Raw genomic sequence first — 15411 nt, 5'->3', positions numbered from 1 at the left:
GGATGCATGTGAGGTAGCTTGGTTGCATAAGCTACTTTATGATATGCATCAAGATGGGCCAATTGTCATTTATTGTGACAACATGAGCAGTATACACTTGGCAAATAACCCAGTCTATCATGCTAGAACAAAGCACATTGAGGTGCATTATCACTATGTGTGGGAGAAGGTTTTACTACGTCTTATTGATCTAGTTTATGTTAGCATAGAGGACCAAGTAGATGACATATTCATGAAGGCATTGGGCACAGAGAAGTTGCGCAAGTTCAGAGACTTGCTTGGTGTGCAGGAATTGGGTGTGTGTGTGTGTGTATGTATGTATATATGTATATGCATATACATCCATACATACATACATACATACATACATATATATAGATATAAAGATATCCATATATATATATATCCCTATATATAGATATAAAGATATACATATATATATGCACATACATACATACATACATACATATATATATGTGTGTGTGTGTGTGTGTGTGTGTGTGTGTATGTATATCTATATCTATCTATCTATATATATATATATATATATATATATATATATATATATATATACATGTATATGTACACATATATGTAAACTGCACACACACCCACACACACACACATACTTTTTTTTTTTTTTTGGGTGAAATCATTGATTGATTATATTATATGAGTAGTAACCTCAAAGAAAGGTGCTACAATTACATCAACTGAAAATTTCAGTATATGCCAAAAAGACCTCATGATCTATGCAGCGGGTCTGCAAGCAATCAAAGAAAGATTGCTGCAGAGAACGCCTAAAAAAGCCAAACAGAGAGAAAGTAGGATCACCAAAGACTTTACAATTCCTATATGTCCATAAAGTCCATAGTGCCCAGTAGCGAACCCAAACGAAGAAAAGATGAAACTCCGCTCTGGATGGGTGAAACCCAAATAGCAAGAAGAACTTCCCAAACGGAACAAATGGGAATCTCGCTCGCAGGTGCGGTCGAGAAGCAGATCAAAAAACTCACGAGAGCACGGACAATGCTAAAACAAGTGAGGCACAGTCTCCGAAGCAGAACATCTATGACAAAGTGCAGGAGCAATGTGTCGATGAGCTAATAGCTGTCCAGATGGAAACACTCCCAAAAGAACTCGTCAAAAGAAAACTAATGCTGAAGCGGTACTTTATAGGCTCAAAGTTGCTGTAATCTTTTCCTCCACCACTTGGCTGGGCGATGTATTCGCCAAACAGAATCACCTCTCTCTGAAACCCAAGGTTCAGGCAAAATGATTTTATACAATGCAGGTACAGTAATCTGAGATAGCCTCAAAGGACGAGAAGAGGACCCTGGAGAAGTCAAAGTCCAATCTTCCAGTCGGTCCTGGAGTTCCAAAGGAGGAATCGGAACAAAGGGTGAAAGCATAGAAGTAATTTGTCGCCACAAGGACGATAATGAGAGCCCAATCCATATGTAGTGGCTGCTAGAGAAAAGGGGAGCACAGTACCAGCATCATCTATAACATCAGCAACCGAGGTGATGCCTTTAAACGAGACAAAGTAGGAACGTCGAGGTTCCTGTAAAGCCAAGGGAGGCTGAAAGACTTTCGACCAGTGAATGCTTTCAGCTCTCAAAGAATTCCCACACACACACACACACACACACACACACTTTTTTTTTGGTAATATCCAGTGCAGTATATTTGTATGCTCATAAATTTACATGATGCGAGGTCTCCGAAATGGAGAGTATCCCAAAGATCAGAAGCATAAAAAGAAAAGCTCTATGCAAGAAGCATCCATATCACCCTCATGGCAGGCATCATATAAGGATTCCCGCAATGAGGCTTGGAAAGATTCATATGACTTGTGAATCTGCCGACCCAAGTATGCCAAATTATGCTCACTCCAGATTGTCCAAAGAGCCCAGTATCTCACCCAAGAGAGAAATAGTGAGTATTGAGACAAAGACCTCATAAATCTGCTAAAGAGCCAGAAATGTTTGCCAAATCTGTGACTCGGGAAACGGATCCGAAGATAATCTGAAATTCTCCTGAGGAGGATCTTAGAACACGGGCAGTGCCAAAGCAAATGAAGAATAGTCTTTGAAGGAGCCTGACATCTTAAACATGTGGATGGTGCAATGCGACGTTTAGCAAGTGTGACCCCCACTGACAATGTGCTTGTCATACATCTCCAAAGAAAAAGTCTTTGTTTCAATGGCATTTTACACTTCCATAATATCCCGAGATTCTTCCGCCACCATGAGAGGGGCTTCCTTATATGCCACAGAGAATTAGCATATTGCTGAATCCATGGAGCAGGCTGAAGAAGCCTGTAGGCTTTGATGGAGGTTAAGGCAGGAAGAGGAACAGGATGAGTGCATGTAGCAGAGGGTTGCAATTGCCAATCCGTAAGCCTATCTGTGTCAGCCACAGGAGGAACAGGTAGAAAAGGATGTAATAAATCGGCAATTTTCTTCCATATAGACCTATGATGCATTCCCAATGCATAGGAAGCAGTGGCCTGAGGAAAAGATAAGACATAGCCCTGTTCATCTACCACATCATGTATGTATCTAATTCCCAATTTCATGAGATTGTATGCCCGAACAGGTTCCTGTAAAGCGAGTGGAATGTCAAAGATGGCACTCCAATGAATACTTTCTTTCCTCATATGTATGTATGTATGTATGTGTGTGTGTGTATATTACCAAAAAAAGTATGTGTGTGTATGTATGTATGTATGTATGTATACATATACATACATACATACATATATATATATATATATATATATATATATATATACATATGTATGCATATGTATGTATACATATGTATACATATATATGTATATGTATACATATGTATACATATATATGTATATATGTATACATATGTATATATATACATATACATGTATACATACATATACATATGTATACATATGTATATATACATGTATACATATGTATATGTATGTATATGTATGTATACATATATATGTATACATATGTATACATACATATACATACATATACATACATATGTATACTTACATATACATACATATACATATGTATACATATATATGTATATGTATACATACATATACATACATATACATATGTATACATATGTATATGTATGTATATGTATGTATATGTATGTATACATATGTATATGTATACATATGTATATGTATACATATGTATGTATGTATATGTATGTATATGTATGTATACATATGTATATGTATGTATATGTATGTATACATATACATATATATGTATACATATGTATATGTATGTATATGTATGTATACATATGTATGTATATGTATGTATACATATATATGTATATATATATGTATATATGTTGGAGATAAGTGCACACTAGGTGTACTATTTCCCTAGTCTACATTTGTCTAGTCTCAGTTGAGTCTTTGTGTGTGCCATGTGGCACCTCTACAATTATCCCATAAGCACTCTTGCTTTATGTCTTGTACTTTGGCCCATATATTCAATGGGTCACATCATTGTAAACTATCAGTCTAGCTTGTGTCTTGTCTACACTCTTCTCAAGGTATTTCTTGTCTTTCAGTCTTGTCATTTCATTTCCAGTTTCTAGTTCTAGTTCTTTCTTCCATATTCCAACATGGTATCAGAGCTAGGTTGATCCCTCTTCTCTCCCCTCAGTCTGCCTCTTCTCAGATCTCTCCCCCGCTGCAGATCTGCCCCTTTTCTCAGATTTCTCCCTCTTCACATCTCTCCCTCTTTCTGCCCCGCCGTTGCGCTCCAGATCTGCGCTCCCTCTTCAAATTTTTCCCTCTTTCTGCCCCGTCATTGCGCTCCAGATCTGCACGCCAGATCTGTGTGTATTCCAGATCTGTGTGTACGCCAGGTCTGTGTGTATCCCGCTTCAGATCTGTGCCAGATCTGCGCTCCAGATCTGCGCAGTTCAGCCACAGACCTGAGCGCCAGATCTGCGCAGTCCTGCTGTCACTCACCTACTGTCACGCCAGATCTGCACAGTTCTGCAGATCCTGTACCTACTATCCGTACGTCGTCCACTGTCCGTACGCCGCCCGTACTTCGTATGTCGTCCGTACTCCGCCATCCGTACTTCGTCCGTACTCCGTACTCTGCTGTCCGTACAGTCCGTACGACTGTACGGAATCTGTACCTGCACAGGCCGACTTCTCCGACTTCTCCGTACCTGCACAGGCCGACTTCTTCAGCTCCATCTGTTCGACCTCCTCGACTGCGGTCTTTTCGCATCTCTACCTCTGCCTGGGATTAAGGTACTAAGCTTTGCCTCTTTCAGTTTGCTGAACAGTCTCTCCTTTTTTGCTGGTTCCTCGTACTTCGATGGGCTGTCATATGCTATGGCCTTGACAAAGTGGTGAGAGAACCGGCTTCTTGGATCTCTCCTCTCATTTATTTCTGCAATCTTGTAAGGGAATAGACACTGCCCTTGCATCCTAGCAAGAGGTAAGACCTTCCCACATGGCATCTTCCTCTCATTCTCTCATATCTATCGACAAATTCAATGGGTCCAACTTTCATACTTGGCAAATCAAAATCAAGTGCCATCTTATGAAAGAAGGTCTTTGGGAAATTGTTCACCGTGTTGCTCCCGAAGGTCCCTCTGAGCAAGTTGTCACTGCCAAGAACGACAAAGCCTATGCTATCATATTGCTCGGCCTTGGAGATGATTACATTCATCACATCTCCGACATACAGTCTGCTCCTCAAGCATGGATCACTTTGGATACCCTTTTTGGAGCCCGATCTAAAAACTCTAAGATTGCACTTATGATCTCATTCTTTGATCTACATATGCAGGAAGGAGCTACTATAGCCTCTCATGTCAATTATCTTCGCAGTCTTATGGTTCAGCTTGCATCAGTCAAGTCTCCCATCTCCGAAGACATTGCTATTGCTGTGCTTCTCAAAAGCTTACCTGACACCTATGCTACTCTTGTCACTACCTTCAAGTATCATAATAATCCTTCTCTTGAGGGTATCATCAATGCTCTCCAAGAGGAAGAAAGAACTCAACAACGAAAGGTAACTGACACTGCTTTTTTAGCAAAGAAAGGAAGTTCTAAGGTAAGAAAGCCTTGCATCCATTGTGGCAAAACTAATCATATGGAGAAGGACTATTTCAAGGCTCATCCATGCACCATTTGTGGCCGTGATAATCACCGGGAGAGGGACTGCTACTCCAAAACCTCTACATCAGCCCCTACATCTACCTCAGCCCATGTTGCTGCAACATCTCCATCAGCTGATCCTGCTGTTCCTTCCTCACATGATGAGAAATGGGCTTTCTGATTACTTCTATGACTTGTCTACCACCTTGACCACCGATGATGTAGGTCAAGGGGTTCTAGTGTCTTGGTCTTTCTATTTGTCTACAGTCAGTCTTTTGTCTATCTAGTCTTGTCTGTCTGTCTATTTGTCTATCAATCTGACTGTGTTTTTGATCCATCTTGTCCCTACCCTTGTGGACCCATATGAGGATATCACTTGAGGAGGGGTGTCTCAAGATCTTTTGTCTGTCATGTCTTCTATCTTGTCTCTCAGTCTATCAGTCTTTATGTCTGTCTTCTAGTCTTGTCTTTCTGTCTTACTCCTAGTGTCCACTTAAGGAGGGTGTTGGAGATAAGTGCACACTAGGTGTACTATTTCCCTAGTCTACATTTGTCTAGTCTCAGTTGAGTCTTTGTGTGTGCCATGTGGCACCTCTACAATTATCCCATAAGCACTCTTGCTTTATGTCTTGTACTTTGGCCCATATATTCAATGGGTCACATCATTGTAAACTATCAGTCTAGCTTGTGTCTTGTCTACACTCTTCTCAAGGTATTTCTTGTCTTTCAGTCTTGTCATTTCATTTCCAGTTTCTAGTTCTAGTTCTTTCTTCCATATTCCAATAATATATACATGTATATGTATATATATACATATGTATACACACACACACACACACACACACACACACACACACACACACACACACACATATATATATATATATATATGTATACATACATACGTACGTACGTACGTACGTACATACATACATACATATATATATATATGTATTTTTGTGTGTGTGTGTGTGTGTGTGTGTGTATGCATATACATATACATATACATATACATATATATGTGGGTGTGTGTGTGTGTGTGTGTGTGAATATCTATCTATCTATCTATCTATCTATCTATCTATCACTGCTTGTAGATCTTGGAGGAGGGTTTTACCAAGGATCCATCTCCCACATCTCGATTGGGTAGTCCCGAGTATCGTCTCACTAGCTACATATTGAGACAGTTTGCACTCTATGTGGCATGATTTTTAAGCATAACATGAAATTTATTTTTTATAGGGTGGAGTAATTCGAGTCCCTCCCAAAACCCACATACACACACACCAACACACGGAACCAAATGAAAATTCATTAAGTTCAAGAAGAGTACGATATGAGATTCTAAGATTTTAAAGTCGCTAGAGTTGTGCTGTTTGTTATTTGTTTTATGATATTTTGCCAAGGGGCAGGGGGGAACTCAAAATCAGTAGTGTTTAACCTTTATATCAAGATCCATGCGCATGGTTTGACAGCAAAACATATAGAAATGTCCTACTGTATGAGTGATGAATATATGATTACTGGGGAACCACCAAAAAGTTCAGATTGCTAGAGTGAGTGGATCTAAACGTTTTAATGAATCTAACGTTTTAATGCTGATCCTTTTTGTCTTTCTTTTCTTAGTTGGAAGGAGGGGTTAATATAAAAAACCCTACAATAGGGCAACACAGTAAATTTGCTCCTTTTTATTTTCTCAATGAATGAAGCTGCATGATTCTGCTATTAATGCTGTGATTACCTGGCATTCTTGCTATCTTGATCACGGCTCCATTTAGCGAGCCATAAAGTTGGTGTATTGTGGAGAACCTGTTTGTGCCACTATGTCCTCTCCTAGTTTTTTTAATGCAGCAAATGTCCCTTTAATCTTATCTTTGGCGGAGTTCTATGTGGAATCTCTGGACAACATGACTCTTCTTATATAATGTTGTGTCTTTGCAGCCAATAACATTTGCAGACTTCTTTGTGGCGGATGTCCTCACCTCCATGGCTAAGGTATGATTCCACTGAATTAAGCTTTATTGTTGCTAGTATGGCAACAGTATATGCAGATCTCTTAGCTTGTAATGAATTTAGGTACTTGAAAATACTGCTGTCAATCAATGCTTGCGGGGACTGACAACGATGCAGAGTAAATTGCATACTTAGTTGCCATTTTCTGTTCACACAGATTGGAACTTGGTTGAGGTTCTTTATGTAGGAATATGTGAAAAATTCTCTTGATCAGATGTATATAGTTTTAATTAAACCACATCTATGGACAAACTTTTCTTGCAAAGTTGCAATGAACATTGCTTGAATGCTTCTATATACATGGCTGCCTGCCTCACTTGGGATCCTGGTAGTGCAGTTGAAAGCACTGTCGCTCTAGTTGAGCTAGAGCTCCCTAGCCATGTGCGAGTCGTGCTCTAGTTGCGTGGACCATTGTCCTCGCGGGCCTAGGGACAAGGTACAAAGTACACCAAAAAGGAAAATCTCATACAAGCCTCAATGGGCTAGAGAAAAGGGTGCGCTAGGGCCCTTGCTGAGTGCTAAACTGATCTACGGAGCTCAATAGCTCGTGCAAAAAACAGATATAAAATTTAACTTAGAGACTAGTTGAGGTAGGCTGAGAGCTGGGACTCAGAAGTCGAAGCCCGGCACCATGGTGGCTCCTCTGTGGGCGGCGAAAATGTCTCGGATCTGCGTTTGTTGGGTTGGCTCACGCTGTGGTGGCGGGGGAGGGCGTGGTCTGCTCGATCTTTGAACCCGTTGGGCTATGTTCATAGTGACGCCTCGTCTCGGGTGGTCTCCCCTGAGGAAAGTTGTGATAGGCTGGGCAAGGTTATTGCTCCAGATGCGTCTAAGACAAACCTTCCACCAAGCAAGAGGCTTTTGAAGATGCCAAAAAAGTTTCCCATGCTGCGGGATCAAAGGCTGTGGAAGCAAAAGATGATAAGCTTTCTGAGCAGAGAGATTTGCAAAGGAAAAAGTGTGTAGCCCGGAAAGGCCTGATCAAACTGACAATCCAACAAAGGAAGAGTGGTAAATAGGCGGGGGACAAGTTGAAATGGCTGCAACATAGTGATGAGAGTACGCCAAATAGATCTGTGATGCAAAACCACACACAGACCTCGCAACAGAAGGAACACAATAGCACACACACCCATACACATAGTGCCGACTACAGCAACAATAGGAAGTCCAAAAAAGCATGAGAGGAAGGACAATGCTAGAGGAGATGAGGCACAGTCTCTCTCGGAGCCAAACATCTGTGACAAATAGATGAAGCAATATGTCGGCGTGCCAAAAGCTGTCCATGAGGGAGAACACCCAATAAAGCTCTCCACAAGAAAACCTGCTGATGGAGAGGAATCTTAGAATGCCAACTCTGTCTCAAACTTTTTCGCCACCATTTCACGGGACGATCAAGATGCCAAAGCTGATTCGCCCTGTGAGAGATATATGGTGGAGGAAGTAGAACTTTATAAAGAGAAGAGACAGTAATACGTGTAAACTTGAGAGGACGGCATGACAATCCCACAGAAGAAAGTGTCCAGTCCTTGAGACGATCCTGTAGATGCAATGGAGGAACTGGCTGAAAAGGCTGGAGCATCAAAGTAATCTTGTGCCAAAGTGGACGATAATGTATTCCAAGGCCAATTTTTGCAGCAGCCAAAGGAAAAGGAAGGGGAATTCCAGCATCATCAACAACATCCTGAACCAAACGAATCCCCTTAAGACTCAGAAAATATTAACGTCGAGGCTCCTGCAAAGCCAAAGGAAGGGCAAACACTCTAGACCAATGTATACTTTCAGCTCTGAAAGAGTTGCCCTGCAATGAATCACTGCCATGCCATTCCAAGAGAGAGAGGATATGTTTCCAATCCATCAACAAATGAGAAACCAAAGGATAGTCGGGATTTTGCCTATCACAGAACCAAAAAGAAACTCCCGCTATGTAAGCTGCCAATGACCAAAAGCTGGAGATTCAATGTGCAACAGCAAATGACAGATCATGGCAGCCCATGGTTGAGAACCTTGCAAAAACTGCAGCATGAGTTTCTCCTTATGGGCGAGAATATGCAGATGGATATTTAGAATGTTGAGATCCCCATGCATCTTTGGAGAACAAAGTGGCTGTACCGGAAGCAAATGCAAGCTTTTTTTGCCATTGCGAGAACACCAGAAGAGGAGCACATCAGACATAAAAGAGGCAAGATCAGCCCTTGCTGAACATAATAAGAGGCAAGTAGAATTGAATATATGCCATCAGAATAGATTGCACAATTCGAAGACGAACATGCAAAGGCGAGGTCGCCAATTTTCAGTACTCCAGCTTTTTCTTGAGAGTTGCGAGAATCCAATCGGACTGTTGACGAGGAAATTGTCCAACTCAAAGGATAGCCAAGATGATGAACCAATTGAGTTGGAGGAATGATTTTCCCAGGCCATAAAAGAGAGTGCCATTCCTTGGAATGCAAAGGCAATAATTTCGATTTCTGAAAGTTGACATGAAGCCTAGCAGCTAAACCATATAAAGAAAGAGCTTTCATCAACTCCGAAAGATCTTGCTGTGTATTTCAAGGAGTGAAAAAAGAATCATCTGCATACGCTTGAGCAAGCAACGGTCAACTGTCATGAATTTCCAAACCATGTAGCTGATCCATAGCTACGAGATGATCCATGTACTGAAGCATGGGGTGCGTGGCGATGGCATACATGAGTGCACTAAGTGGAGAGCCTTGACGCATCAAGCAACGAAGAGTCCACGCTTCAGAGATATCCCCATAAAGAATACAAGCAGTTTGACTTTCACTATAAAGCCAGTATATGATATGCTGCAATTTCAGCCCAAATCCCAAAGCATGCATTGTCTTAGAGATGAAGTCCCATTGAACAATATCAAATGCCTTGGCAATATCAACTTGCAGTAAAAGAACATCCTGCTCGGTGTATTTGGCATACTCAATTCCAACATAGGCATTTGCTATATTATCAGTAATATGCTTGCGAGGAACAAATCCATATTGTGCAGGATGTAAACCATCATGCAAGTATCCTTTAATGGGATCAACAACCATTTTGGTGATGATTTTATAAATGACAGGCATAAGAGTAATGGGTCTCCAATCAGCCAAAGATTCACAAATGTGCTTTTTGGGAAGAAGCTTAACTAGTCCTTTTTTCCAAGAAACTGGCAGATGTTGTTGTTCCTAGGCATGGTTAATCATAAGCAGCAAAGTGGGCTTGAGAAGAGCCCAGTATGCAAGAAAAAATTCCATTATAAGTCCATCCCATCCCGGAGATTTCCATTTACCACATGATCGGACCACAGTGGTCAATTCTGTTTCAGTGAAAGGGCATTCAAGCTCAAGAGCTTGAGCATCAGAAACAATAGGGAAAACATGCTGCAGTAACTGAGTCCGGGCTGCCAATACTGCTGGAGAAGGAGGATCAGCAGTTCCAAACTGCCGGCAGAAGTGATGAACACAAGCTGCAGCAAATTGAGCTCGAGATGAGGTCGAATGTCCATCATAAAGCAGAGTACGACAAATATTTGTAGCTTGTCGCTTGTGATGCAAGCTCTTAAAAAAGCCCTTTGATGAACAACCTTCATCCAAGAAAGCTCGTTGACGTGCTCTTGTCTCCCATTTTGCAATTTTTCTATGATCATTACTTTGCAAGCAATGTCTAGCCTGGCATAGAGATGTGCTTTCTTTAAGAGACAAAGACCGAAAATGACTGAGTTTAGTCAAACACTGACAGGTAGATTTTGCCCGAGCAACCGTATCTCTTAATGTTTTGAGATAATTTTTGCCATAATTTCAAATAACTGAATGCATATGGGCAACAAATGCATCCCAGGCATAATCAATATCAATAAGACTCTAAGGTGAAAGAGGTTGACATGCATCATACACCATGGCCTTAAAATGATCATGATCCAAATAGCTATCATTAACCATGAGGAGCCTTCCGTGGGGAAGCTGATCATCCGGCATGTCATGCAGGGAAATCCTCAAACATAGAGGTGTATGATCAGAGTGCACAAATGCATAATCAATTGACAAAGTAGTAGTCAAAGTATTAGAATGCTGAGGATCAACTCTGTACCACCTGTCCAGTCGAGCTTTGTAAGTAGATTGAGCATTGTGCTGGAAAGTAAACGCAGGCATCAAGGGGTAAGATGCTGTCCAAAGATCAGAAAAATTGAAATCAAGCAACAATTTAGACCACAGCTTTGCCGCTCAGAGGCCAACATATGTGTATGACTAGATGTATTATCCCCTAGCTGAGGAGCATTGTTGAAATCACCATAAAGAAAAGTAGACTGCGTCCATGGGTACCTCTGCATATCTTCCCAAATCTGTCCACGATGACGAGAGGATTGTGGAGCATAGACAGATGCAAATTCAAAGATATCACCTTGTACAAGGCATTGCATAACCATCCATCTGCCTTGTGAATCATTAAAGGCCATTGAGGGCTGAAGATCATGCTTGATCAGAAAGACCACTTCCAAAAAGGAATACTGTCCAGCATAGAAAATCTTATAACTGTGAAAATGACCATGCTGTCCAGCATACACATTGTACTATCTACAGTCCCGTCCGTACAGTTCTCCTTGCCTTTGTTGTCCTATCCGTACTGTTCTATGTTACTCCTTTCTCTTCTTCACTACTTCCCTTTCCTCCTTTTCTCTCCTTTTTTCCATCATGGATACTATCAAGACCTATATGCATAAGAAGTAGAAGCCAGACTCAGATAAGCCAGACTTGATGCAGACCTCCCTTCAGGCTCAATTCGTTTATGATGTAATGCATGAGGGGTTCGAAGATACACGTCAGGCTTGGAAAGAATCTGCTCCCACAATTGGGCTCATGGTGGAAGTTGATGATATTGTTGATCCCGTGCGTGAATATGCCGAACATGCTGTCATAATCTTTTTTCCTGGTCACATGCCTATTGCTACTGATGTGGGCAACTAGCTCACCAAGACTTTGGGTGGTTCTTTTGTTCGGAAAGTGCATTATGCTACTCGGGGTTTTTTTGAGGTAATCATGATAGATGAGCTGCATAAACAAATGCTTCTTGAGCACTCTCCTTTATTTTAAGGGCAGCAGATGGTGCATATTTTGCCCTGGTAGCCCACTAGGGATTATCACGCTTTGATTCGCCATCGCTGTCCGGTATGGGTGGAAGTGGTTGATTTCCCTTAGTGATTGGCTTCCCTCTTACCCAAAATTGCAGCATCATTGTGTAAGGTGGTGTGCCCACCGCGGCCAAATGGGAACTCCAACCGATTTTGCATTTTGTGGGATACTGATCATCCCACTCCGTACTCTTATTCTATTACGGTCAATCATGTGGATATGGGCAGTGCCTTTTACAAGCTGAAGTGGGGCTTGTTCGCAGCTGCATGTTTTGAATGCAAGAAGTTTGGCCATATGGCTTCTCAGTGCTCTCTTGTTATGCATAAGATGCCTTTAGAAAATATGCCTTCTCAAAAGCATCCTAAGGAAATGATGGGTCAACCTGTTGACAAACAAAAGGGTGCGAAGCCACTTGTTCCAGCTCAAGACAAAGGCAAGTCACCTGCTGTGTCAAGTGGGAATGCCTCTCCCTCTATGCCTTCCACCTCTCATCCCAAAGGGAAAGATAAAACTTTGCAAGAGGTTTGGCAGACTCCCAGGAAAACTGTCGCAGCCAGATGACCTTTTCCTTCTCGCACTTGGAGTGGGTATTACATGGGCTGCTGTGACAACTAGTCAGACTCTCTTTCCCGAAGAAGATATTGTTGGTTTGTTGTCCACTTCTCAACCAGTTGTGACACCTCAAGGCCAGGGTCTGTTGTACATAATCTGTAAATATGCTGTCACAACTTGTATGTTTGACACTTAATGTACAAGGTTTGTGTGATGCTTCTAAATGGAAGACAATCTGGGGGGTATCTCAATCATTTACAGCCAGATGTTGTAGCTTTGCAGGAACATAATCAGCACAGATGTACGGATGTGATTGACGCAACTGTACGGACATGAGCGTACCTGCAGTAAATACTGTACGAACAAAATTGTAAGAGGTAGGAATTACTGTACGGACAGAAGTACAAATGCTGTTAAAACTGTACGGACAGAAAGGACAGATGAGAAAGGCGTATAGACAGAAGTACATAGGCTTTTAAAGCTGTACGGACAGAAGTACAGAGGTTTTTGAACCTGTACGAAAAACTGTACTGGTAGAAGTACAAATGCTTTGAAAGCTGTACACACACACACACTTTTTTAGTGAAATCTTTTATTTCTGTTTGGGAAACCCCAAAAAGAGGTAAAAACCCACTAATAAGTACAAGAGAAAATTTTTACAAGTAACACCTAAGAGGAAAACTCCCTCTCTCTCTCACACACACACAGAGAGTAGTAATCACAGTAGCATAAGCTGCACACACAGGAGCACATCGTCACACTCACACACACATATACACACCTACTTTTTTTTTTGGTAATATCCAGTGCAGTATATTTATATGCTCATAAATTTACATGATGGGAGGTCTCCGAAATGGAGAGTATCCCAAAGATCAGAAACATAAAAAGAAAAGCTCTATGCAAGAAGCATCCATATCACCCTTATGGCATGCATCATATAAGGATTGCCGCAATGAGGCTCGGAAAGATTCATACGACTTGTGAATCTGCCGACCCAAGTATGCCAAATTATGCTCACTCCAGATTGTCCAAAGAGCCCAATATCACACCCAAGAGAGAAATAGTGAGTATTGAGACAAAGATTCATAAATCTGCCAAAGAGCCAGAAATGTTTTCCAAATCTATGACTCGGGAAACGGATCCGAAGATAATCTGAAATTCTCCTGAGGAGGATCCTAGTACACGGGCAGTGCCAAAGCAAATGAAGAACAGTCTCTGAAGGAGCCTGACATCTTAAACATGTGGATGGTGCAATGCAACGTTTAGCAAGTGTGACCCCCATTGACAATGTACCTGTCATACATCTCCAAAGAAAAAGTCTTTGCTTCAATGGCATTTTACACTTCCATAACATCTCGAGATTCTTCCGCCACCATGAGAGGGGCTTCCTTATATGCCACAGAGAATTAGCATATTGCTGAATCCATGGAGCAGGCTGAAGAAGCCTATAGGCTTTGATGGAGGTTAAGGCAGGAAGAGGAACAAGATGAGTGCATGTAGTAGAGGGTTGCAATTGCCAATCCGTAAGCTTGTTTGTGTCAGCCACAGGAGGAACAGGTAGAAAAGGATGTAATAAATCAGCAATTTTCTTCCATATAGAGCTATGATGCATTCCCAATGCATAGGAAGCAGTGGCTTGAGGAAATACATATACACACCCACACCCACACAGAGTAGCAAGCACATATACAACAACCACAAAGGCAAACACACAGACACCGCAAGCAAAGCAATACACACAGAGTAGCAAGCACAGCAAACCCATAGCACAAACATAAATACACATATAGAGCAATGGCTGCAAAGAGAATATGCATTCTTCTTAATGAAAAGTTTCTTTTACCCAAAAAAAAAAGTGTGTGTATGTGTGTCATGACTACATCATAAGTGATGCAAGGAGTAGCTTGTTGCTTAAAAAACGCGCGTGTATAAGCTTTTAATATCCAGGGTTATGTGATAGCTAAGGTAATCTCGTGATTAGGATTTGTGTGTGTGTTTGTGTGTGTGGGTGTTCTGTGTCTAGTGTGAGTGAGAGAGAGAGGAGCGACCTCTGCCCGTTCAACCCCGAGCCCCCCCGTATAGCCTTCCCTTTCTGTCCGTACATTCGTACGGCCCCGTATAGTCTCCCCTTGGTACCAGTGCAGTGTCCGTACATCCGTACGGCCCTGTGTGGTCTTTTCGTATAGGTCGTCGTCCGTACGTCGTATAGGTGGTGATATTCGTACACCGTACAAGTTCCATGCTGCTGTGTGTACAGATTCCGTATAGCCCCACTCTGATTTTCCGTACAGGTCACCTGCTTCCCGCTGTACAATTTTTGATAGTCGGCCGTACGATTAGATTCCGTACAATTTTCAGCCGTACAGTTTGTGGGTTAGTCTGTGCAGTTTCTTCACGGATTTCAGCCCCTAAGTTTACTCCTCCCTCCCTCCTTTTTTCTCTAGCTGTCTATGCTCTTTTTGTAACCTCTTTCAAACTTACCTTTCTCCTGACTAAGCCCTTTCCGCTTTCTTTCTTCAGTTTCTCTTCCTTTTATCCTTTTCAGAAAATGACAGATTGTCCATATGAAAAGAC

General features: G+C 41.6%; 1 protein-coding gene across 1 annotated transcript in view; it reads left to right on the top strand.

Annotated features, from left to right (window-relative positions):
• The window catches only part of LOC147906333 (uncharacterized), a 98250-nt gene that overhangs the window by 41918 nt on the left and 40921 nt on the right, over positions 1 to 15411 (top strand). Inside the window, exon 8 of the mRNA XM_087378116.1 lies at positions 7088 to 7141. Within this exon, the coding sequence (XP_087234242.1) occupies positions 7088 to 7141 (54 nt within the window). The remainder of the gene's footprint in view (positions 1 to 7087; positions 7142 to 15411) is intronic.

The sequence above is a fragment of the Dipteris shenzhenensis genome, chromosome 1 (assembly GCF_047967505.1).
Source record: "Dipteris shenzhenensis isolate YYH24624 ecotype China chromosome 1, Dip_SZ_1.0, whole genome shotgun sequence".
Lineage (NCBI taxonomy): Eukaryota > Viridiplantae > Streptophyta > Polypodiopsida > Gleicheniales > Dipteridaceae > Dipteris > Dipteris shenzhenensis.
Note: the sequence above shows the minus strand (reverse complement) of the source record. Positions and strands in the feature narration are given on the sequence as shown.